Below are 23,038 nucleotides of genomic sequence, written 5' to 3' on the forward strand. Positions count from 1 at the left end.
TTCTGTGACGTGTGTATATGTGCATTTTGTTATATTCACGATAAATGCCTAACTATTAACACGTTTCGCTACGGCTTTTCACTGTTTAAGAGATACCAACACTGATTTGCGGGAATACTCCGCTAAATTACAATGCAACGAAAACGCATCGTTCAATTGCAAGTAATGTACCTTTCCATACGGCCCGAATGCAACTGCGTCTGAGAGCGTGCAATGAACTGCCACTTGGAGAAAATATCCCCACTTGAGATGCACGCTTTACTACTTCAATTCATATTAGCTTTCTTTATTACTAACCCGGACCTATCAGCAATGCAAGGTGCGTATATTATCTGTCAAAAGAGCTGTGTAATTTCTATTAGTGCCCCGGAGAGTTCTAACGTATAAACGTGAATGATATAGAACGAATTTGTTTTACTTCCAATATGGCACGCATAGAGCCCACGAACCCTGTGTGCTACGAGCCGAAGAAGGTTGGACCCTGCAGGGCCTACGTTCCTCGCTACTTCTACAACACGACGACCAAGAACTGCGAGCGCTTCATCTACGGCGGCTGCAAAGGAAACGGCAACAACTTCCCCGAACTGGAGGAGTGCCTGAAGACCTGCAGTAAGTTCGACGCAAGGCGTCGTTTTTTCACTGTCAATTGACACACTTCTATGGTACAGTTCATCCCGTGACGCTTGCAGATACGGCGAAGTGGTTGCACGAACTCTGTCCTTTTCTTTTTTTCCCTCTTTTGTAGCGCGTTTCTCCTTCTCCAGTGCGTTTTATAACAAGTCTGAACTTGGCACTGTGCAACGTCTTTGCATTTCCTTGTTTCTTAGTGCAAGAAAACTACTTGCACTTACCGATTACTACCGTAATCGGTAGTGCAAGCGTTGGTTTAAGAACTATTACGTGGGAGGAGAGCCGCGATACTTTCAAATCCCAATGGGCCCTGCGCCTCCGTAGCAGCGCTGTCCTCCTTCTTACCGCGCCGAAAGTGCGGCCACCCACCACGAAAACCAGAAAAAGAACCAAAAGAAAGCTGTTGGCTTAGGCAACTTCCTTGTAGATTTTTCGTTACAATACACAGGGAGTAAAGAAATAGTAACCTTAAATCCAAGCGCGCGTCTCATTACATAATCGGGCCTGAAGGCTATCGTACTTGTGTGAAAAGACAAAAGGACATTCCGAAAAAATGTGCGACTCCTCAAGCCAGCGCTACTGAGTTAGACGAGCAGTTGACGTGTTACTAACTGAAATCATTATTTTACGGAAATGTGTGCTATAGAAAGGTGTCTCTCAAAGCAAAACACTTAAGTAAATATCTTACGACGATGATGCGACGTCCTCATCAGCGCCTGCCCTGAATCCTCCTTCATTCGCATCGAAGGCACCAGTATGACGCTAAATCAACGTCTTCGAACGCTATTGATAACTTTTAACCCATACATTCGCCACGGATGCAAAGAAATTACAACTTGTCAAAGTGTTTGTATACAGCAGTTTCTCAGTCATGATGTGTGTATTGGTGCGACAGTGTCAAAGGAAAGCGAATTTTAAGAATAAAAAAGTGCAAATAACAATTGAGGGAGCATTGCTATTGCGGCATTACCACCCATCCATCTAAATTTCAGACAAAATTTACGATGAAGCAAACACAGCTACAGCATTGCGAAAATTATTTAATTCTGCGTGAGCTTGTAATGACTACACAGGCGAATGAAATAAACACGAATAATTTCACGGTATGTTTCCTTTCTTGAAGCGCCGCTGGTTTAATATTGTTTTACTCTGGTGTCACTTCCATTTACTAGAGGGCCCTTGGTCACAGAGGCCTAAGGGCGCCTGCACAGCACTGACATACATTGCGTTACCTGTGGCTTTTCAGCGGTCGGATACCAGAACGTCTCGGAGAGGTTCATGCAGTTGCCCACTCGTAAGTGAAAACCGAACATTTTCTAACTCAACCAAATAGAGGTTCACGTCGTCAGACTGTTGAATTTTCTGAAGGCTGCGTATATGCGCTTAAAAAAAGGGCGTATCGTCTAAACGTATCTGTTGTCATTAGTACTGGCGCCTTGTGATCAGTTCGTGCGTCAGGGCAACCAGTGAAGAGGTAAATAGTAATTTCAGCAGAGCAGTTAAGAAAGCCATGATGGCCCCTTCATTTTTCTTGTCTTGGTCGTTCTGACTCGATACTAACTTCATGGCACCAACAAGTATTCATGTGACTTCGCTTTCTGCGCAATCTAGCACCTATGATAGTCTCGTATTAGGGAAATAATACGACACTTATTCAGGTAATATTGATAAAGCTAATATTTTACCGTTCCGCAGTACTACTACCAGCCATGCTGATTCTGATGTTTTACTTCTGTCTGCACTCAGACCCAAATGTAACACTGGGCAATGTAAAATTTGTTGTAAGAGTGCAGGGTCGTAACTCCCTAGTCAGCCATCGTTTTATGCCTCCTATTCGAATTTCTTTGTGTGCGTAGGCACGCCAGCAGGCGGCTTCGTAAGCAAATCGGCACTATTATTCTGTGCTTCATTTCACTGTCTGTGGGGAAGCAACCAGTTCCTTCAGGCTGACGGCATCAAAATGATATACGCTTACCAATAAGTCTGTCTTGCTCTAGTGCGCAGAATCCCAGGAGGAATTCTTGAACATGAACTGAATATGAAATTGAGTATGATCAGTCTCGTTTCTTCATCCACAATACGGTTTCTTGCTTACGTCACTACGGTAACCGACGATGATCATGCGTTGAAGTGCCAGTGGTCGATCACGTGCGGACATCTCTCCAACAGGCGGTCAAGATCGCAGCTTTATCGTCGCCAACAAATTGCGAAGGGAACCGATTTGAAAGCACTTTTTTTAAAGAAGTAACTGCGCGATGACTGGCAACGCAAGGTTGCACGTATTTGCCACTTCATTTGCATACCATCTCTATTTCTTTGTTCAAACAATTTTGTTTAGAGTTTCCTACGGTAAATAGTGTTGTTCCGCATTTACAGGTGGTTTAGTGCCAGGGGCAGAAATTACCGGCATGAGAAGTCTAAATGTTTAGCCAGATAATTATAACGACTCATGAAATAACTTTCCGTGCGCATTGCACATTGGGGTCGATGTTTCAATCGCGAAACTCAAGACGAGGAATAGGAAAGTCGCGTTTTCTAGAGATTCATCTTTAGAGCGTGCCGCAAAAATCTCTATTGGGGTTTCAGCTGAGAGTTTCCCAGAAACACGCGTGGATGAATCGGAGATAAACCAAACTGCAATGGTAATGCATGTTTAAGCAGATGTTACGGAAAAATCTCTAGAAAGCTTTGCTGGTTTTAGGATTTTTGATAAGTGTGCACAACTTCACAACGACTCAGGGCTTTAATCTCGGAATTGAAACATAGGCCCTACCCGAATAAGTAAAAGGTTAATTACCGAATACTTCAATTTAGCCACCGGGATCTTGCCATTTTTTTTTGTGCAACTAATGTCCGCTTCTTCAATAAATCTGCCTGAACCGGCCAAATCGCACTATATTTTCTATTTGACTTTTTTTAATTGTTCGAAGTAAAAAAAAACAGTATTTGCGGTCACGAAGGTAGCTTAAATAGTTAGATTTTTATGCCGTTGATTTATTTGCGCTAAGCGCCTCTCCCAATTCGTTTTTACTATTCATTCATGAGCACAACCCTCTCGTCATACGCGTGAAGATGCAGCATGTACAAATATATTTTATAACAATTAAAAAACTCACATTAATTTTACTGACCCGCTTATCACATTTAAATCCAAAGCACAAAATTTCTGTGGCGTTCCTTGACCGTTACTTAATTTAGTTTTCTGCTTTGCCTGTTTAAGTACCCAAACACTCGTTTAAATTAGCCGTCATTATCGACTGTTTCATTAGTTTTTTTCTTCTTTGTTTATGGATTGAAAGATTGGCATCATGCACGCCGTAGCTGTTTTTCATGTAGCTTCATGTCTTTCTCATAATGACTCATAAGTTCGAATTTTTGCGATATCGACTGCCTAGCTGTTGCTGTGTGTAGGCCCCGGGTCTCAAGCTGTCTACGGCAGATTTTTTAGCCAGGGTGAACCTAAAATTGTGCGTTACAAATAAAATAGGTTATTGTGCTTCTACTGTCCTAGACAGATAGGAATTCCTAATGGCTGAAATTAATCGCTTTATCCACACTATACTCAAACTTGTATTTATTTATTTATTTATTTATTTATTGTAACGTCAAGGCCCGAAGGCATTACAGAAGGGAGTGGAACGAAATAGAGAACATGTACAGACGACAGGATATAATAATTAAAAAATGTTTAAATGCACAATAAGAAAAGTGTTCTTGAATAGTAGTTATAAAAGCAGATCTAACGGTTATGCTAAAAATTGAGGCCGACAGATGATTCCATTCATTGGCAGTTTTAGGAATAAATTAATAAAAAATAAGTTCGTGCGACAATATGAAACACTCAAATTATGCTGATGGTCAGTACGATATGACATGTATGCCGGTTCGGAGAAAGCTTCACTTTTTAATTTCGGATTGCAGTAATAAATTTTCTGCACCAGTGATAAGCGTGCTAACTTCCTTCGGGATGAGAAGAGAGGGAAGTTTAAAGTAGCCTTCATAGATGTTTTGCTTGAGGTCCGAGAATAGTTAGTAACGATAAAATGTGCGCTACGATTTTGTGTATATTATATTGAATTTGTTAGGTAATCTAGGCCAGGGTCCCAGAGAGAAGAGGCATATCCAAGCTTTCTCATTAGTGTTTTGTACAGAAGTAGCTTTAACTTAGCGGGGGCTAAGTTAAACTACGTAACTCGCTGACACCTGCTGAACATATCTTAGTGTTTCGATTTTGTCTAGAATAATAATGTGCTTTCATAATAATGCAGAAACTTACCTGCAATCCTCCTAACTATTGTATTGTGTTTACTTAGAAATGTTTAATAGTATAAGATGCTTTTTACTGTTTCGCATTTCATTGTGTACGCTCGTGCAACTTAATGATATGCGACAAATATGTATGCACGTGATGTATTTTATTTGCTTTGTGCTTGCAATTGTTATTGATTTTTCATTGGACCCGGAACTAGCCTGTGGCTATGGGTCCAACCAGTTCTGGTATTTCTGTGTGTTCTATGTCTGCAAATAACGAATTGAAAAATGAAAAAAAATTTTCGACGGAGGTAACCAAGCGTGCGGTTAGCATTGTTAGTGATGTGGTTAATGTGTGTTTGCCTGGAAAAAGTGGATGTTATGTGCACGCCTAAGTATTTATAGGAAGTGACTTCTTCGAGTACGGAGTTTTGTATAGTTTAGACGAAGGAGTAATGCGGGAAATCGTCATTAGTTTGGACTTTTGGCTGCTAAGTCGCATTTTAGAAGTATCGCACCAGTTAAATACCTTGTCTAGATCATATTGTAATTTTATAGCGTCAGAATTTGATGATATTGATGATTTCGAAGATATTGATTTTGATGATATTGATGACTTTGATGATTCAATGATAGCCTATCAATGTTTCCCTTATATTTCTTTCTATACAAATTGTTAATATTCCGAAGTGCAGACTTTGTTTCCTTCAATCACCCTTCTTTGCCGAAGACGCGTGACTCAGTATTATCTTTATTGTTATTCATCTGTTTTTACAAACATCTTTGTTATCTCTTTTAGGGCTGCACTTTGTGAGATAATATGAAACGCTAGCTATAAAGACTCTGTCCAAGATTAAAACATTATTTTGGTTTCTAACGTGCCTCGTATAAGAAGACAGCGCGCTAGCATTTAGAGAAATATTTTGACGGATATGATAAGTTCAAGTGCTTTCAAGCGACGTAACCTGCTTGTTCACCATACGTTGCCCGCACACTTGCTCATCTTTCATTCTCTATCTCAGCTTCTCATAGAGAGCAGTTACAAGATTATAAGACATGCTAGGGTAAAATGGAGGCGCTAGTTGTGCGTGCCCTCAAAGTCAGCATTGAAGGAAAAAAACGACAGCGGCATGCCAGGCTACAGAAAAAATGCTCTCCACGGATAGTTTCGTGATCGTCCAAATGGCCTGCTATATTGGAGTGTCTTCAATAAGACAAAAGGAAGAAGAGGCGTAGAAAGTAGCAGCAACACTGTACATAAAACGGTGTTCACTTCTTTGTCATTCTTTTTTCCAACGGCAATCTTCTGCGAACGTTTGGCACATATACCCCTCTGCGGATAGAATCCACGAATATTGCACAGTGAAAATTCGCGGCATTAGGCTGCTTTGTGGCGCGCGCATTCTCCTGATAGCGATAAACCAAGAGTAGAACGCGGCGGCACAGTGCTCACCACATGATGAAGTGCGAAACGAAGCACGTAATTAACGGTAATGAACGAATGAATTCTGCTGTTTTACGTGCCAAAACGCCGCAGTGCTGGACTAGAGACGCAGACACGATAGTGGGGAAAGTAGCCCTTTCCACCTTTGCTGTAAAGTAACAGCTCACTAGTGCTGGAAGTAACACAGTAATAACACAGTCATTCGCTTTAAATAACACCGTATCACACCATCTCGGGACCGCTAAACCGAAGATTACAAAGACAAGTTACAGCAGTCGTCGAATGTAACCTCCTCCTCTATAAGAACGATAGCGAGCTGGCTGACGCCTATGCCTTCCTACTAAAAAAAAAATTCACAATGCTTCAATAATTTCCCGCGTACTTTGATGCTGATGCCTTTTAATAATGTTGGTGCTAGAAAGACACGGAACGCTCAAACCGTCACGAGAGTGACTGCGAAGATTGGGCATCGGCGCACATTTCCAGGTGTTTTCGTGCTCACGTTATTCAACGTGAACACGTTGTACTGTCTGCCTGGTACCTATCCCCATCTTGCCCAGTTCATCCATTCGTTTTGTCAACGCTGTTTTTATTTCCGCTATGCTCTCAGCGCCCAAGAGCGACAGGTGCTACCTGCCGATGAAAGTAGGCCCTTGCTTCGGCTACTTCCCCCGCTACTACTACAACACCACGACAAACACCTGCGATCAGTTCATCTACGGAGGATGCCAGGGCAACGCCAACAACTTCGCGACGCTAGAGAAATGCCGGAGTGCATGCAGCAGTAAGTACATCGAACTAGAAAGATGTCAATGATGAAAAAGCAAGAATGTACGACTCGTTTGGTTAAAAACTTTGTGCTGGAAAACCATGACTCGCTCCGACTGGCCAAAAAGACGCACAGCGTATATTGATTCAGGGGCACTGACGCGGGATAATAACTACATGAGGAACCCTCTTGGTCGAATAAAAGTATTAGAATTTTGCTTATGATTTTTGTCACTCATTTGCAGTGAATGAATTCCAGCATTTGGAGAAGGAAGTTAAGTTGGATAATCGCTTTCAGAATTAAGTTCAGTGTAGAGGCAGAATTAATAGGAACGTAAAGGCGGAACTGAACATTATTTCTTGTTTATTTTGCAATAGGAGACACACAAAACTATACTACTTCCCCAACATTTAGTTTTGGCCACACAGGATGGCAGACGTTGCTTTAGAATAAAAAATAAAGCAGGAGCGCAAGAAGGTAGTGCCGCCATACTTACCGCCGCCTCTTCATATCTAGGACCTAGCCAACCTTGTGTGAATGTTCGAAACTTTCGAAGTAGGAATCGATATTCTGCTATTCACCTCGGTCTTAGATGGCCTGCTGTATTGGAGTGTCTTCAATGTGACAAACGGAACAAAATACGCAGAAAGTAACAACATTATAATTTAACGGGGTTGATTTCTTTGTCGTTTTTCACAAACGGCAACTGTCTTCAAACGGTGGGCACATATGTCCTTCTGGACATAGAATCCACGAATGCTACAAAAAGTAACAAAACTGCGGCATTTGGCTGCTCTGTGGCTCACGTATTCTCCTGATACAGGTAAACTCAGAGTACAACCTGTTGGCGCAGTGCTCACCACATGATGAAGTGCGAAACTAAGCACGTAATTAACGGTAATTAATGAGATAAATTCTGCAGTTTCACGTGCGAAAATGACGATTTGATCATAAGGCACGCCATAGTTGGGGACTCCAGATTTAATTTCACCACCAGGAGATCTTTAACATGCGCCCCAATTAACGGCGCACAGTCCATTTTGCATTTTGCCCCCATCAACATGCGGCCGCTGTGACCGGGATTCGATCCCGCGACCTCGTGCTTGGCAGCGCAACACCATAGCCGATAAGCCACCACGGTGGGTTACGCTATCTACGGCAATTCCGCGATAGCAGCGCGCAGTAAACGAGGACACATAAAGAGAAATACGAGACAAGTACTGCCTTGCAGCGGAAGTTTTATTGAAAGGGTAACGGGACAAATATTGTATGAAAAACAACAGCTAAATAAACAGAAAAACAACACAGTATGCCACCAGCGCGGGACCGCTAAACCGAAGATCACAAAGACAAGTTACATCAGTCACAGAATCTGAACGCTGATGCTGATGCCTTTAAATAATGCCTTTAATAAGACACGAGAGTGTCTGGAAGGATTGTAGATCGGCGCATCTTTCCAGGTGTTTTCGTGTTCACGTTATTGAACGTGAACACAGCGTCCTGTCTGCGTGATATCTATCTCCATCTTCCCGATTCGTCCATTCGTTTTCTCAATGCTCTTTTTTATTTCCGCTATGCTCTCAGCGCCCGCGAGCTTCACGTGCTATCTGCCGAAGAAAACGGGACCTTGCCTCGGCTACTTCCCCCGCTACTACTACAACGCCACGACAAACTCCTGCGATCAGTTCATCTATGGAGGATGCAGGGGCAACCCCAACAACTTCAAGTCGCTCGAGAAATGCCAGAGCGTATGCGTCAGTAAGTACATCGAAAAATAGAAATGCCAATGATCAAAAAGGAGGCATGTACGACTCGTGCGGTTAAAAGCTTTATGCTGGAAACTCTTGACTCTGCCTTACTGTTCGAAACAACGCATAGGGCATGCTCGTTCAGGGGAATTGGCACGTGATAATTTCCTGTGGGACCACTCTCGGCCAAATAAATGTATTTAAATCTTGTTTATGATAGTTGTTACTCACTTGCAATGAACAAAGAATTGGAGCATGTGGAGAAGAAAGATAAGCTGGATGCTCGCTTTCGTAAATGAGTTCAGTGTAGAGGCAGAATCCTGGGAAGCGTAAAGACAAAATTGTACAACTTCCCCAGCATTTAGTTTTACCCACACAGGATGGCACACACTGCCTTAAAAGGAAAAATAAAGCAGGGGTGCGCGAGGGCGCTGCCGATATTTATGCCACCGCCTTTTCCTCCCTACGTCCTCGCCAAGCTTGTGTGAATCTTCGAAACTTTCGAATTAGAAATCGATATTCTGTTATTCGACTCGGTCTTCGATCCAAATAGTAACCATTCGTGAATACGAATATTTTCCGAATATTTTTTAAGCGGCAACTGTGCACGATCGAACACAGCATTAGAACAAAAGTGCGGTGTTATCCCGGCGGAGCATACCATAGGAATAAAAGATGAGTATATAAATAGTGGAGCAGGACACGTAATTCGGAGGGCCACACTTTACCGGGTAAACTACTATCAATCGCACTCTCCTAGCAGTCCTGGGCACGCGATCAAGCTACGTGTTTGTTTTAATTGCCAATTGATGCTTTCAATGAGTCATTAATGACAGAAACTTGCTGAGGTTATTAAATATGAAGTGTTTTTCGATGATGGCGAAAATCGCTGTTCAGTATAGGAAAACTGTTTGAAAAGTACCCGACAATTAAGTCGATTCATTTCTCGCACTAATCGATTCCTATTCCATAGGGTGTCAACGATTACAATTCCTACTTCCCTGGTCCTCGCTGTTTGCATGCCTAACCTCAGCTCAGTGGAGCCTTGAGCTTGAGGTTACTCTTTCTGCGAAGTGCAACATGATGGTGGTATACTTGCAATCTGTCGCATATGCCTTGCGCATTGTCCTTGTGCGACACTCCGGAGTTGCAACACAGACTGCAGCTACGCAGTGTAGTTTTCGCGTAGAAAGAGGCCGCCGTGCGTGGCAGGCTCTATTATCACCTCGCTAGCATTGACCCAGAAAAAGCATCTCCAGTGCCTGCGGAACTGTTGCGAGGATTTCCCGTACTCAGCAAACGCCCGCACTACGTTATGTTCTGGCGCACAGCTTGTGGTGCCAGCCTTAACTCGTAGTCGATTAGTGTTGCCACACTCATATTACTACATCCGGACTGATCTCGTTACTTGTAAAGGTTGATTCTAAGCATACACTTACATTTACTTGTCCAGAGCTGCGTATTAGATATGTAGAAATAATGAGGCGATTATTGTTTGTGTTTTTCCTTCGTATCTTTTCCTTTTTTTATGTTGCGCACCATGCAGCAGAGTGGATGTTTACACTTATTATTGTTCGTCAATGCTTTTTCGATTGTCTGCCATGATTGCTTGTTTTGTCCTTCGGAAATAACGCCAATATATGTTGCATAATGATTTCGTGGCAGACATTTGTTGTGTCTAGTCTTCCGAAGTACTTGACGGCACCCACCGTCTGTATTCCTGTGCAGGCTGAAAAAAAATAATTTCGTTCACCTGTTATGTCCGCATTAGCCTTGTTTTGGCGGTGGACTGTTTGTGATTGCAGAAAACTCCCGGTTGCGTGTTTTTTTAGCACGTAACTGTGCCCCTCAAAAATGAGCCTTTTGGAACGTAGCTTAGTTCATGTATCTAGCAGCGGCGTAGCCAGAAATCTCGTGCGGGGGGGGGGGGGGGGGGGGGGGGGGTGGCTCACAATGCAGCTCGACCTCCTTCCTAAGAGGAAACATTAGGTAGGATGCTCCTATCTAAACGCATGTAGAAGGAGAATTCGTTTTTCTCGGCAACCACTTCACCAAATATGATGAGGTTTGTTGCATTTAAAAGAAAAACTTAAATTCTAGTGAGTGTTTGTTTGAAATTTTCGATTTAGGTCATCAATGTTTTATTGAAAAGTGGCAAAAATTGAAAATCTTCAGAGAACGAAACAATGAAGTTTACAACTCTTAAATCAGCAATGAAAATTGATATCACAATTTTATGAATTGCACATAATACTACATCTACAGCAGAAAAAATTAATGGTACACATGAGCCTCAAGAAATTAAGTATTATGGAAATACGGCTTTTTCAGAACCCCTTTACATAACATAACCAATTCAATACGATACAAATAGCCATATCGAACTTGTCCGCTTTGAATGGTGTAGTGGATGCCGTTTACAGCACCGCGATATCTGTTCTAGATTCAGACCTATTAATTTGTAAACTTCGTGCTTCTATTTTTTTTCGAAGTTTCAAATTTTTCAATATATTTGAAACAAAATTCGGGCCCTACATCGAAATTCCGCTTCCAACAGACACTAGAATTTAACTTACTCTCTCAAATGCAACAAATTTCATTAAAAGAGATTCAGGAGTTAACTCAGAAAAAGGTTTCTGCATTTTACAGGTATCTGAATGGGCGGCGTCAAAGTTGTGCGCGAACTAAAGCTTCCTCTTAAACAATTTGCCTAGGAATCAAATACATGAATAATAACTGCATTTCCATTTCCAAAGATGCTGCAAACGAATTCTTGAGCGCTACGCACTGTCATACAAGTAAAATATGTATTTTTATAAGATATTATACTCGTATGTGCCAAAAATTGTGCCCAACATAACTGATGTCAATGCTTCCATGTTTTTTGTATATTTATTAAGTAAAGAAAATATCCCACCAACTTTAGAAGTACATCAGTTCGAAACCAGCAAAGCAGTGCATGGCGCTGATATGAAAAATGCAAAGGCCATGAAATGAACAAGTTGAGGACAAATATGTTAACGAAACTTTGTCATTCAAGATCCTTGTTTACATCCTTGTACATATGCAACGGCCAGTGAGAAATCTCAATGACGCTGTCATTTTTTTCAATGTATTACGCAGGAGCAGCTGTCACCGGTCGTGTATTGTGAGTAATTGCACCGAAATTATAGTCGCAACAGAGAGCACGTATAAAATGCAGGAGTTCTGCAGAATATACGAGGGCGAGTCAAATGAAAGTGAGCCAATCCGAATATATGACAAAAGGGGTACTTTGTTTAAAAGTAGCCTCCATGAGCATTTAGACATTTGTCCCACCGACTAACGAGTCGCGTAATTCCCGTCTCATAAAGCTCCTTGGGTTGTTGCTTCAAAACGTCTGCAACTGACTTTCACGTCATCGTCCGAGACGAATCTGGTTCCCTTGAGCTGTTTTTTCGGTTCCAAAATGTGGAAGTCGCAAGGCAACAGGTCTGAGCTGTATGGTGGATGTTGCAGCGTTTTCCGTTTGAACTTTGCCAGTTTTATATTAATCACATCAGCGACGTGGGGACGGGCATTGTCGCGGAACAAGATGACCCATTCGTCAATTTTTCACGTAGTTTGTTCTTGATTGGGACACGCAGCCGATCCGGCATTTCACCATATCGGAAACAATTGATAGTCTCTCAAGATTTAGCAAATTATATCAGTAATGGCCCATGACGATCGAAAAGTAAAAGTGCACAACACCTTTCCGGCGGAAATGACGGCCTTTGCTTTCTTTGAGAGTGGTGAATTCGAATGTTTCCATTGTAAGCTTTGCCGTCGTGTTTCAAGCTCGTAGTAGTGGCATGATAGTTCTTCTCCGATCACAATTGTAGACAAGAAATCGTCACCCTTATTGTGATACCGGATCAGATTATAAAGGCAGCGCCGAACTTCTCCGTATTCTGGCGGTGGTTGAAAATCTTGGGCATTCATTGCGCACACAATAGCTGATAACCGAGATGTTCATTAATTATGGCGTGAACAGTAACGGTGAACGGAACCGTGACTGATGTTCAGACGCTCTGCCAGTTCATCGATGCTTATCCTCCCTTCTTGTGTCATCAGCTCGTCAACCTTTGCAATGTTGTTAGGGGTGATTACGCGATGGCTTTGGTCCAGTGTGGGACCGTCCTTGCAACTTTCACGTCCTTCTTTGAACCGTTTGTTCTAACGCTTCACAGTGGCTAATGAAATGCAATGTTCAATGTACACGGCAGCCATACGGTGACTAATTTCTTTTCGGGAAACCACCCTCAGCTGTCAAAAACCTCACGGCACCATGCTGCTCAACTTCTGGAGCGTCCATTACGTCACGCAACCATGTGTGAGCGCATTAAAGAACATTTATTCTCACACCTGCGTGACACTTTTGTAAATCAGAGATGCTTGTGTGCTACGCGCAGGCCTTGCAGATAATGAACAGAACCATAATTGCGCAGGGTGGGTAGGCTCACTTTCATTTGACTAGCCCTCGCACATTACAAATGCGAAGATACAATGGAATATACAAATGCGAAGATACAGCTTGATAAAGGGCAAAAAAAGTGCCACTGAAAACAAAGTTCGCTGCACGTATGCACAAAACCTCGCAACAAGATATCTACACATGCGTATAAGTATCCAATAAATCTACGTATCTAAGAAAAAGTCACGGTATGTAATAGGTCAAACAAGGCAAATAAACATGATGCGCAATCACAGCTTCACAGAATCCTTCATGCCTCCCCCATCCCCCCCCCCCCCCGATGTATCGAGCGCGACGGAAAGCGGCGCGCTTGCTCCTCACTTTTCTCTCTTGCGCACACAAGAATGAGCCACCATCGTCGGCTCCCCCATTCCCCCCACCCCCCACACGCTTTCACTCCCACATACAGCAGGCAGCGCGCGGTCACGATGTTATCGCCCTTGGACTTTATGCGGAACATGAGGGCGACGGCGACGTCAGGAATGCGCCTAGAGTTTCCATATAATTGATATCGCAATAATATAATAAGAGTATCCGGCAGCTGAAGCGTCCCATGGCCCATTACTTTCGGCAAAATAAGTAACAATATAGAACTTTCACTATGTGACAATTCGCTGCGTCGCAACTTTTTTTTTTCCTTTTGTGGGGCGGGGGCACCGTAATAAAAAAAAACGCAAGAGAAAGTATGTTGGTCACAATCGAATGCCTACTTTGGGCAACTAATGTGGCTATTAAAGGAATATCGAAGAAAACACGAGACGCTTGGTCCACCAAGAACCATGTTCATACTGCTCGGTATCCTACACCGGCGAGACAAGACTTTCTGGAGAGCTTGCGCTCAAGCGAACGCGGTGCAATCTGTCGAGTCCTCACAGTGATGGCGGCGAGCGACCATTGTTTCTTTTTCTCGTCTGCTAGCTAGAAAGCGTCCAAAACTGGCCAGGCGAAAATGCACTCGGCCAGAGGAAACCAAACGCGCACCGAATTGCTCCGCGCAGTGGTCGGGGCAATACGAGAAAAACGCATGCGCTCTGGCTGACTCTGGCAGCCCGCGGGTATGGGACCGAGAACAAAAAAAAATGAAGAGGCTCAATGTGTCCTCGCGATTAAAAGTGAAAGTAGAAAAAATAAATAAGAACGTAGTTACCTTGGCTGGCTTTAGTGTCTTCACTGTATGCTGTGGCGCAGATGAAAAAAAAATGTTGATATTTTTTATGTGACATGACGGCATAAATGAACCATCACAACGCTTAGTCTCATCGGGCCTCGCGTCGGGCTTTGCCAACTTGTCTGATAGTGTGTTGATTTGGCTTGTCTCGTTGTACGGCCCGATGTTCGACAGTGGAAAAGTCAATGAACCTTTGGTGTCAAATATTTATGGGAACATTAAACTTGCAAAGTTCCGCAATTGAAAATCTAAAGCACAGGTTTGGAAATGTCAATGCACCTTTCACATCAAAAGTTTCTGAGAACTTTATACCCATAAAGCTTAGGAATTAACATCCACGCGCTCCGTAGATTCCATGACAGAGTGTAGATTCCGCGGCCTCCGCGAGATGCTGCGGCGAGCCCGTTCGCCATCAAAACGTCCTTGAAACTTTGTGCTCTGATGGGGCTGCTTGCGTTATGTGACTCCCGGTGCATGGGCGTTGCTGCGAAATCCATCCCGAGTTCGCAATTTTTGCGGCGCGAAATGGCTTCTCGAGCGTGAAAAAGGCGTTCTAGACAAAATCCAGAATGATTTCCGGCACCGGGGGTTGCTTTGGTCGGCGGTGCATGCACAGCACGAAAAAATTTTGGGGGGGGGGGAGGGCTGCATCTCCATAAGCCTCCCCCCCCCCTGGCTACGCCCCTGGTATCTAGTGATGTGTTCAAATATAAGAAACGCTCCTAAACCGTTCATTTCAAGTGCGTAGTTTTCTTAGAGTAAAATGAATTATTTAAACAATCTTGTAATTGCGTACCAATGCTTGTGCAAACTTAAGGGTCTGTAATGTTTGCAGGCTATTGCAACTTCTTATCGCCCTTTTTACTTGCGAGATTTATCGCACACTTCCCCAGAGCGAAATCGGAAGCATTTTGGGAACTGTCTGTAAATATATGCAGCACATGCGCGAAAATTTGACTCTCTTGACCCACCCCTGATTATTCATATTAATACATATCCTTTCTTCATTCACTACTCTAATTGAAACTAAATAACGTCGACTCTGCTTGATATCAAAATGTTAGCGCGCGATTTTTTATAGTATCAGGTAATATTAACTTTGCCACTTTTTTTATTTCAGACGGTACTTACATAGAGGAGGTCACGAGGTCCAGGCTCATCACTAAACTTGGTAAGTGTGAGATCATATAACAGCTTCAAAGTGAAGACAAACACTGTTTAAAATGATAGCCGCTGCCTGTTGGGCTTAATTTCGAACGGCTTCTCGCTCAAAAATTTCGTTTGGAAGCAGTTTTAATGCAAGTAACGGTTTAAAAGCACCACGCAGTCGCTTAAATTGCAGAGAAATCGCGTAGCGCAGATGGTGGAATGATGATGTATGGGGTTTTATGGCGCAAGGGCCAGATGTGACCAAAGAGCGCCATACACAGGGTGATCGGTTTTCAATTAATTGTTCGTGAAGTGAAGAAATGTACTTCGAGTGGTGGATGTGGCATGGCTGTAAATAGGCCTAAAATCGGTCGCTCTAAATTGCGTAAAATAAATAAGTATTAAAGCAATGACGATGACCAGAGATGCGAACTACGGAACTGTCATGATACACGCGGATGATGAAACAAAACATGGAGTGAACGCAGCACTGATGTCTCCCCAGGGCCCTTGAATGCAAGGGCCTGGAGACACGTGCTATGCTAATGTAACAAAAGCAGCAGCAGCCTCTGCAAAGATGCCGCACTTCGTAACACTTGGTCGGATAATGTGCAATGTTTGAACGTCATTTAAATAATTTAAAACTGATGTGGTGTTGAATAACGGGTTCGGGCCGAGAAATTGTGCTGCATGTAATGGGATATGGTGTTGATACGCCAAGGGAAAGTGCTTTTGTCTCTCGCATTCTGTTTCCCTACATTCCACGAGGACGTGGATGACCGTCAGTCTTTTACCACATCTACCACAAGTGGGAGGTTCCTCCCCAGTCAGCAAGAAGTTGTGTGTACTCTATGTGTGCCCTATTCTTAGTCGATAGAACGCGACATCAGTCTCTCGTAATCTTGCTATAGATGGTAAGGTGCCTAAATGTGGCCTGATTAAGTGAAGTTTGTTTGAGGTTTGCGAGTCCCACAAGCGTTGCCAATAATCTCTTAATTTTTTGCGAATAAAAGGTCTTAAATCTATGGCGGGGACACCTATGAAACAGCTCAAATCTTTTCTTGCTGTGGATGTGGCGATTTCGTCAGCGAGCACATTACCCTCAATGCCTCTGTGCCCTGGCACCCAGCGTACAATGACACGTTGATTACATCCATAGACAGCGCACAAGAGCGTATAGAGATGATTAATTACAGGGTTTTTGTGCTTTTAAGGCGATACTAACGCCTTAACAACGGTCAGAGAGTCGGTATATATCATTGAGTTTCCTAGTTTTAATTGTTTTATGTGTTTCACAGCTTATAATAATGCATAGACCGCAGCCGTAAAGATACTTGTCTGCACATGCAAGACGCCAGAGTCGGAGAAGGACGGACCAACTGCTGCATAAGAGATGCCGGCTTGTGACTTAGATGCATCGCTGTAGTAATCCGGGCAGCACTACTTCGACCGAAGTTCAAGGAAGTGCATTCGAATGTGCATCTCAGAAGCATGCTTACTGACTTCAATAAACGACATGTCACATTCCGGGAGCTGCCACTGCCACGGCGCTGACAGCTTCGCTGGAAGCATTAGAAGGTGTTCTACAAGTGGGACAGACATTTCTTCACTAAGATTCCTTATACGGACCGAGAAGGGCTGCCTGACTGTAGGCCGATTATTAAAAATTGTGGCACAGAAAACATCATTTGCAATTGTGTAACAAGGGTGTTCAGGATTCGAGTTTACTTTCAGATAATAAGTAAAGCTGGAATATGACCTTTGTAGACGGAGTGACCACTCGTTTGATTCTACATAGAGATTTTCTACAGGGCTTGTCCTGAAAGCACCCGTCGCTAGGCGGATACCTAGGTGGTGGACAGGGTCTAGGATTTTTAGCGCGCTCGGTGTTGCAGAATGATAGATTATAGCACCATAGTTAAGAGGAGAACGGAGAAGGCTCTTGTACAAGTTCAGGAGACATTTTCGATCACTTCCCCATGTTGTGCGAGACAGAATTTTTAAAATATTCATCGTTTTCAAACATTTTGCCTTCAAATATTTGAGATGGGGGATGAAGTAAACTTGGAATCTAGAATTATTCCCAGGAATTTGTGTTCACTGATTGATGGTGAGTTTCGGCACTAGTGTTATGCCTCTTATGCTTGAAAAGAGTATACACGCACTTTTGCGGCAACTTATTTTAAAGCCATTTGCATCCGCCCATTTAGATAATTTGTTTAATGTGAGCTGTATCTGTCGCTCGCAGACCGCCATGTTACATGATTTAAAACTTATCTGTATGTCATCGACATATATAGAATAAAACATTGTGCCTGGTATGAATGTATGCAGGGAGTTCATCTTTACAATAAACAGTGTGCAACTAAGCACGCCCCATTGCGGTACTTCAGTCTCCTGAGTGAATGTTCTAGATAAAGCGTTGCCCACTCTCACACGAAACGTGCGGTTGGATAAGTAGCTTTTCACTGTGTTTACCATATTTCCTCGGACCCCCATCATGGAAAGATCTCGCAAAATCCCGAAACGCCATGTCGTATCGTATGCTTTTTCTAAATCTAAGAATACCGAGAGCAAGAGCTGCGTATGTATAAACGCATCTCTGATGTTCGCCTCGATGCAGACGAGGTGGTCTATTGTCGGTCTACCTTCTCGGAACCCACACTGGAAGGGGTATAGTGTTTCGCGATTTTCTAGGAAAGAGATTAAGCGCCGGTTAATCATTTTTTTCATACAGCTTGCACAGACAGCTTGTTAGCGCTATTGGCCTGTATCAGCTGGCTAAGGACGGGTCTTTGCCTTGTTTAAGTATCGGGTGACTATGGCTTCTTTCCAAGAGGACGGAATGTACCCAGCCGCCCACATGACATTGAAAAGAGATAGAAGCGTTTTCAGTGCTTCAGGGTGTAGGTATCTAATCATTCCATACCTAAAGCGGTCGCCGCCTGGCGCCGAGTTCTTCCAACAAGCGAGAGACGCCTTGAGTTCAGCTAAATTAGATGGACGATTGTAAGCTTCATTCGAGGAGTCTTTGTGATTAAGAGGCCGTCTCTCTGCACATTCTTTTAACCTCAGGAAAGATTCTGTATAGTGTGATGCACTTGAAACATATCCAAAGTGCTCACCTAGACAATGCGCCTGAGCCTCCAGGCTATCACCGTGGGTGCTTACCAAGGGTAGATGCGTCTGCCGGCCTATTAATTTATTCACTCTTGTCCAGACTTTTGTGTCCTCCATGTAGGAATTGATGCCAGAGATGTATTTCTCCCAGCTCTCCCTTTTAGCATGTCGACGTGTTCTTCTACCCTGAGGCTTTATTTGTTTAAAATTAATCAAGTTTCCGGCGGTTGGAAAGTCTCGAAGTCGTCCCCAAGCTTTGTTTCGGTTTTTGCGGGCTATTTTACATTCTTCGTTCCACCATGGCATACGACGCTTATTCGACATTCCATTAGTTTCACGAATGCATTTTCTCGCAGCCTCAATTATAAGGCATGTAATATACGCCACAGCATCGTCTATATCGAAAGAATCGATTTCATCCCGGATTGTATATGTTAGTTGGCGGAAAATTTCCCATTTAGCCGACTCGCTCTTCCACCAGGGAGCATGTGGCAAGGGTTCATCTTGTTTGGTCAAGTTTATTTATTTATTTATTTATATAAGTAATAAGTTTAATAACTGGGAAATGGTCACTTCCAAAGGGGCTCTTCAAAACGGACCACTCAAGGTACGGCATTAGTGTACTCGACACTATGCTTAAATCTATCGAGGACTATGTATTATTTGCCACGCTGTGGTACGTCGGCTCCTTTTTATTAGGTATACATGCTCCTGAGGAAAAAGCAAAGTTTTCAATTAGACGACCTCTCGCATCGCAACGAGAGTCTCCCCACAAAGTGTTGTGTGCGTTTAAATCTCCGGCAACTATGTACGGCGCGGGAAGTTCATCAATGTAGTTTTGAAATTCGCTTTTATTAAGTTGATAATTTGGAGGGATGTATAGAGAGCTGATAGTGACCAGATTATCAAACAACACCCCTCGGATGGCAACTGCCTTTAGGGGCGTACGAAGTTCTACTTCCCGGCAAGCATTACCTCTGTCTACAATGATTGCAACACCGCCGGATGAGACAAGAGTGTCATCGCGATCTTTGCCAAATATAGCATATTGTCGAAGGAAATTTGTTTGCGTATATTTGAGGTGTGTTTCCTGAACACACAGCACGTTTGGAGTATACCTGTATAGGAGTTCCTTGATATCATCAACATTGTGCAAAAGACCTCTGACATTCCAGTGTATTATTTGCGTATCCATGTTGAATGTGATTTGTGTGCTGTGTGTTTAAGAAAGACGAGTTACCTCACATAGCCCTTTGAGGGCGCCAAGATGCGGTGCTTTACTTTTTGGGAACCATTGCGAGAATCTCGCCGCTCCTTAGGCACTAGCGGCGCCGTCTGGTTGGTTGTGTCCATCACCTCGGAAGAGGTGCTGGACAGGCGCTCTTGCGAGCGCTGCGTTCGAGAAGAAGGCCTCGTCCGTGTTGACGAGACCTTTGAGGCCACCTGCTCGAAGGTAGATGGCCCCTTCTGCTGGGTTGGCGTAGCAGCGCTAGCTGCAGCCGGCGGGGGGGGGGGGGGGAGGCGCCACTGCCGCCTCACTGGTTGTGGGTCGGACAGTCGCCGGAGGCCGTTGTGGCGCTGCCGCCTGACGCGCCACACCGGCAAAGCTGCTCTTGGGCAGGTAGGAAACCCGCCTGCGCGCTTCTTTAAATGAAATATTCTCTTTAATTTTTATGGTCACGATTTCTTTTTTTCTTTTTTCCATGACGGGCACGAGCGTGAGTATACGGCGTGCTCGCCATCACAGTTGACACAATGTGGAGCGCTTTCGCAATTTTCAGACGTATGATCTCCGCCACTACATTTAGCACATGCTGCCGGCCTCGGCAGTTCTGGGAACTGTGTCCGAAACGCTGGCATTTAAAGCATCGAAGAGGATTTGGGACGTAGGGTCTGACACGTAGATTTACATAGCCTGCCTCGATTGTTTCAGGCAGGATGCTTGAGCCAAAAAGTGAGTATAAGATGCTTTGTCTTGATTTCCTAACCATCACGCCTTAGCATAATTCGCTTGACATTGATAACATTCTGTTCGGTCCAGCCTTCCATCAGTTCGGCTTCTGTCAGCTCCATTAGATCATCGTCAGAGACAACACCACGGCTGGTGTTCATAGTTTGGTGCAGGGATATAGTGACTGGAATTTCTCCAAATTTAACTAGGTTAGGAAGGCTTTCATGTTGCTTCGCATCGCGGAGTTCCAGAAGCAGATCTCCGCTAGCCATGTTTGATGCCTTGTAACCTGCGCCATGTGCTTCGGTAAGACATTTTGACACTAGGAAAGGTGAAATCATTCTCATCGTCTTGTCAGGCTTGTCGGAAGACGTGGAATCCGGGAAAGCTTCGTAATCTGTTGCCAAAAAACTTGAAGACATCTTCGGTGCGCCTTCGTTTCTGAGGGCGATCAAGAAGTTTGGGGAAAGAAGTTTCCATGAGAATATATAAAAATTCGGCGAAAGCGCCGACCGCCCACCACGGAGCCCAACGAGGGGACGCGGCAGAGCTTGCATACAAGTCTGCACGACGCCAGTCGTACGCCGCCACTCTAACCAAATATGGTGTACCCAAGGTTGGATAGCCACACAGTGTTGACCCTTGCCGCCAAGAAGAAGCAAGTAAATAGAAGAGAGAAGGAGACAGGAAAGGTGGCAAGTAAGTGAAAGACGAAGGTTGTAGGAAGAGAGAGACAGGAAAAGGCGACTGCCGATTTCCTCCAGGTGGGTCAGTCCGGAGCTGCCGTCTATGTGAAGCCGAGGCCGAAGAGGTGTGTTGCCTCCGCCGGGGGGCTTTAAAGGTCCAAACACCCAGCATCGGCTCAACCTCCAGGATCCCCTTTTCCGCAGACACGGCTAAGCCGCGCACGGCTACACGCGGGAGGGTCCAACCCTCGTGTGCTCGGGTACGTGGTGTCGCAACACACCAAACGCCTGCTGAAGCAGACGCCCCTGCGGGGGCGCAGATGGTGCAAGCTCCGCGACTTTCGTAGACGAACTCTTCATTGATAATTGACGTTCCAAAGAAACGCCTGGTCTCTTGCATAAGACGAATGTGGAAGATACCGAATGAATTCTCCCTTTTTTGAGCTCACGTTATTTTTGTGTTTTGTTTCACTTGAGCATTCCTGGACTTTAACTGCGTTTCCGCTAAGGCGGCAATAAATGAGATTATTATGCCAGGCTTTGTTAGTAAATTACACTCTTGCAGTGAAAAAAATCACCGACAATTACGATACTACCTGAATGAAAATTTGAGCACAGCTCTGTGCGCGTTTCCGTTTTGCTATATATGGGCTATATATCATTTGCGATGCAAATCATTCGCGACTTCATCATTTCGCGATGCAGTGCTTAACCACTGCAAACGGAGGGAAGTCGGGCGCGACTGCCTCGCTAACGTGGAGATCGCGAGAGGCAGCGTGGCTAGACGTGGGGACGCCATTCAGAGCACCCGCCGCATACTGACCTGCCGGGCGACGCTGGCGCCATCTCGTAGCGATCGTCGCCGCCCTACGCTTTACTTTTCACGCTTTCTCCCGTACCCGCCTCGTGGTTCCGCTGCACCCTCCTCCTCCCCCACTTTCCTGCTCTCGTCGTTCATGCCCCGCTGCCCTCCGCGTTCGCTCTTTCATCTTTCGCGGTGCGGGTTCCCTCCGTTACGCCGACGCTCAACGCAGGATCTGGGGCCTCCAGAGCGGCCCTTCAAAAAATAAAACGGCGATTTGATCACCTCCCCTGCCGTGCGGGAGATTCCGACGTACTTTTTACCGGCTGGGTTTCTTTGAGGCGCAAGCAATGTGCGGGGTTTTCGCATCTCGGCCATCTCAAAATTTGGCCGCCGTGGCCGGGATTTGACCTTGCGACCTCGTTGTAACCAGCGCAACGCCAGGGACGCTAGGCCATCACGGCAGGTCAATATTGAAAAGCTGCCCTCGAATCTAGTTAATTGCTTATCAGTAAAGAAGCACTTAATTTCAATCTAGCGGAAGTACCAGTTAATCTCAGAAAGTTGTAGAATAGATTGTTCGTGTTAAATGCACAAGCAAGAAAAAAGAATTCTTTGAGCTCTACAACGCCTCCTTGACTAGCGGCATGCGACTCTCGCGCGGTATTCAAAACAAGGGGAGTTTGGCCATTATTTTCTTCACTAGTATATAGCTTGTTTTCGCTAAAGCAACCAAAATCGGGTTTAACAGCAATGTTTTGCAAATACGACATGGCATAGTGTCGCTGTCTATTGTCACAAGCCTCGTAGACTGACAATTACTGC

At 44.2% G+C, this 23,038-nt stretch overlaps 1 protein-coding gene across 1 annotated transcript in view; it reads left to right on the plus strand.

Moving 5' to 3' along the window:
* Positions 1 to 425: 425 nt before the first annotated feature.
* Positions 426 to 23,038, plus strand: part of LOC142588720 (actinia tenebrosa protease inhibitors-like) — a 40,217-nt gene continuing 17,604 nt past the window's right edge. Inside the window, exons 1-3 of the mRNA XM_075700535.1 lie at positions 426 to 609; positions 6,936 to 7,109; positions 8,679 to 8,852. Coding sequence (XP_075556650.1) covers positions 426 to 609; positions 6,936 to 7,109; positions 8,679 to 8,852 — 532 coding nt within the window. The remainder of the gene's footprint in view (positions 610 to 6,935; positions 7,110 to 8,678; positions 8,853 to 23,038) is intronic.

The sequence above is a fragment of the Dermacentor variabilis genome, chromosome 7 (genome assembly GCF_050947875.1).
Source record: "Dermacentor variabilis isolate Ectoservices chromosome 7, ASM5094787v1, whole genome shotgun sequence".
NCBI classification, from domain to species: domain Eukaryota; kingdom Metazoa; phylum Arthropoda; class Arachnida; order Ixodida; family Ixodidae; genus Dermacentor; species Dermacentor variabilis.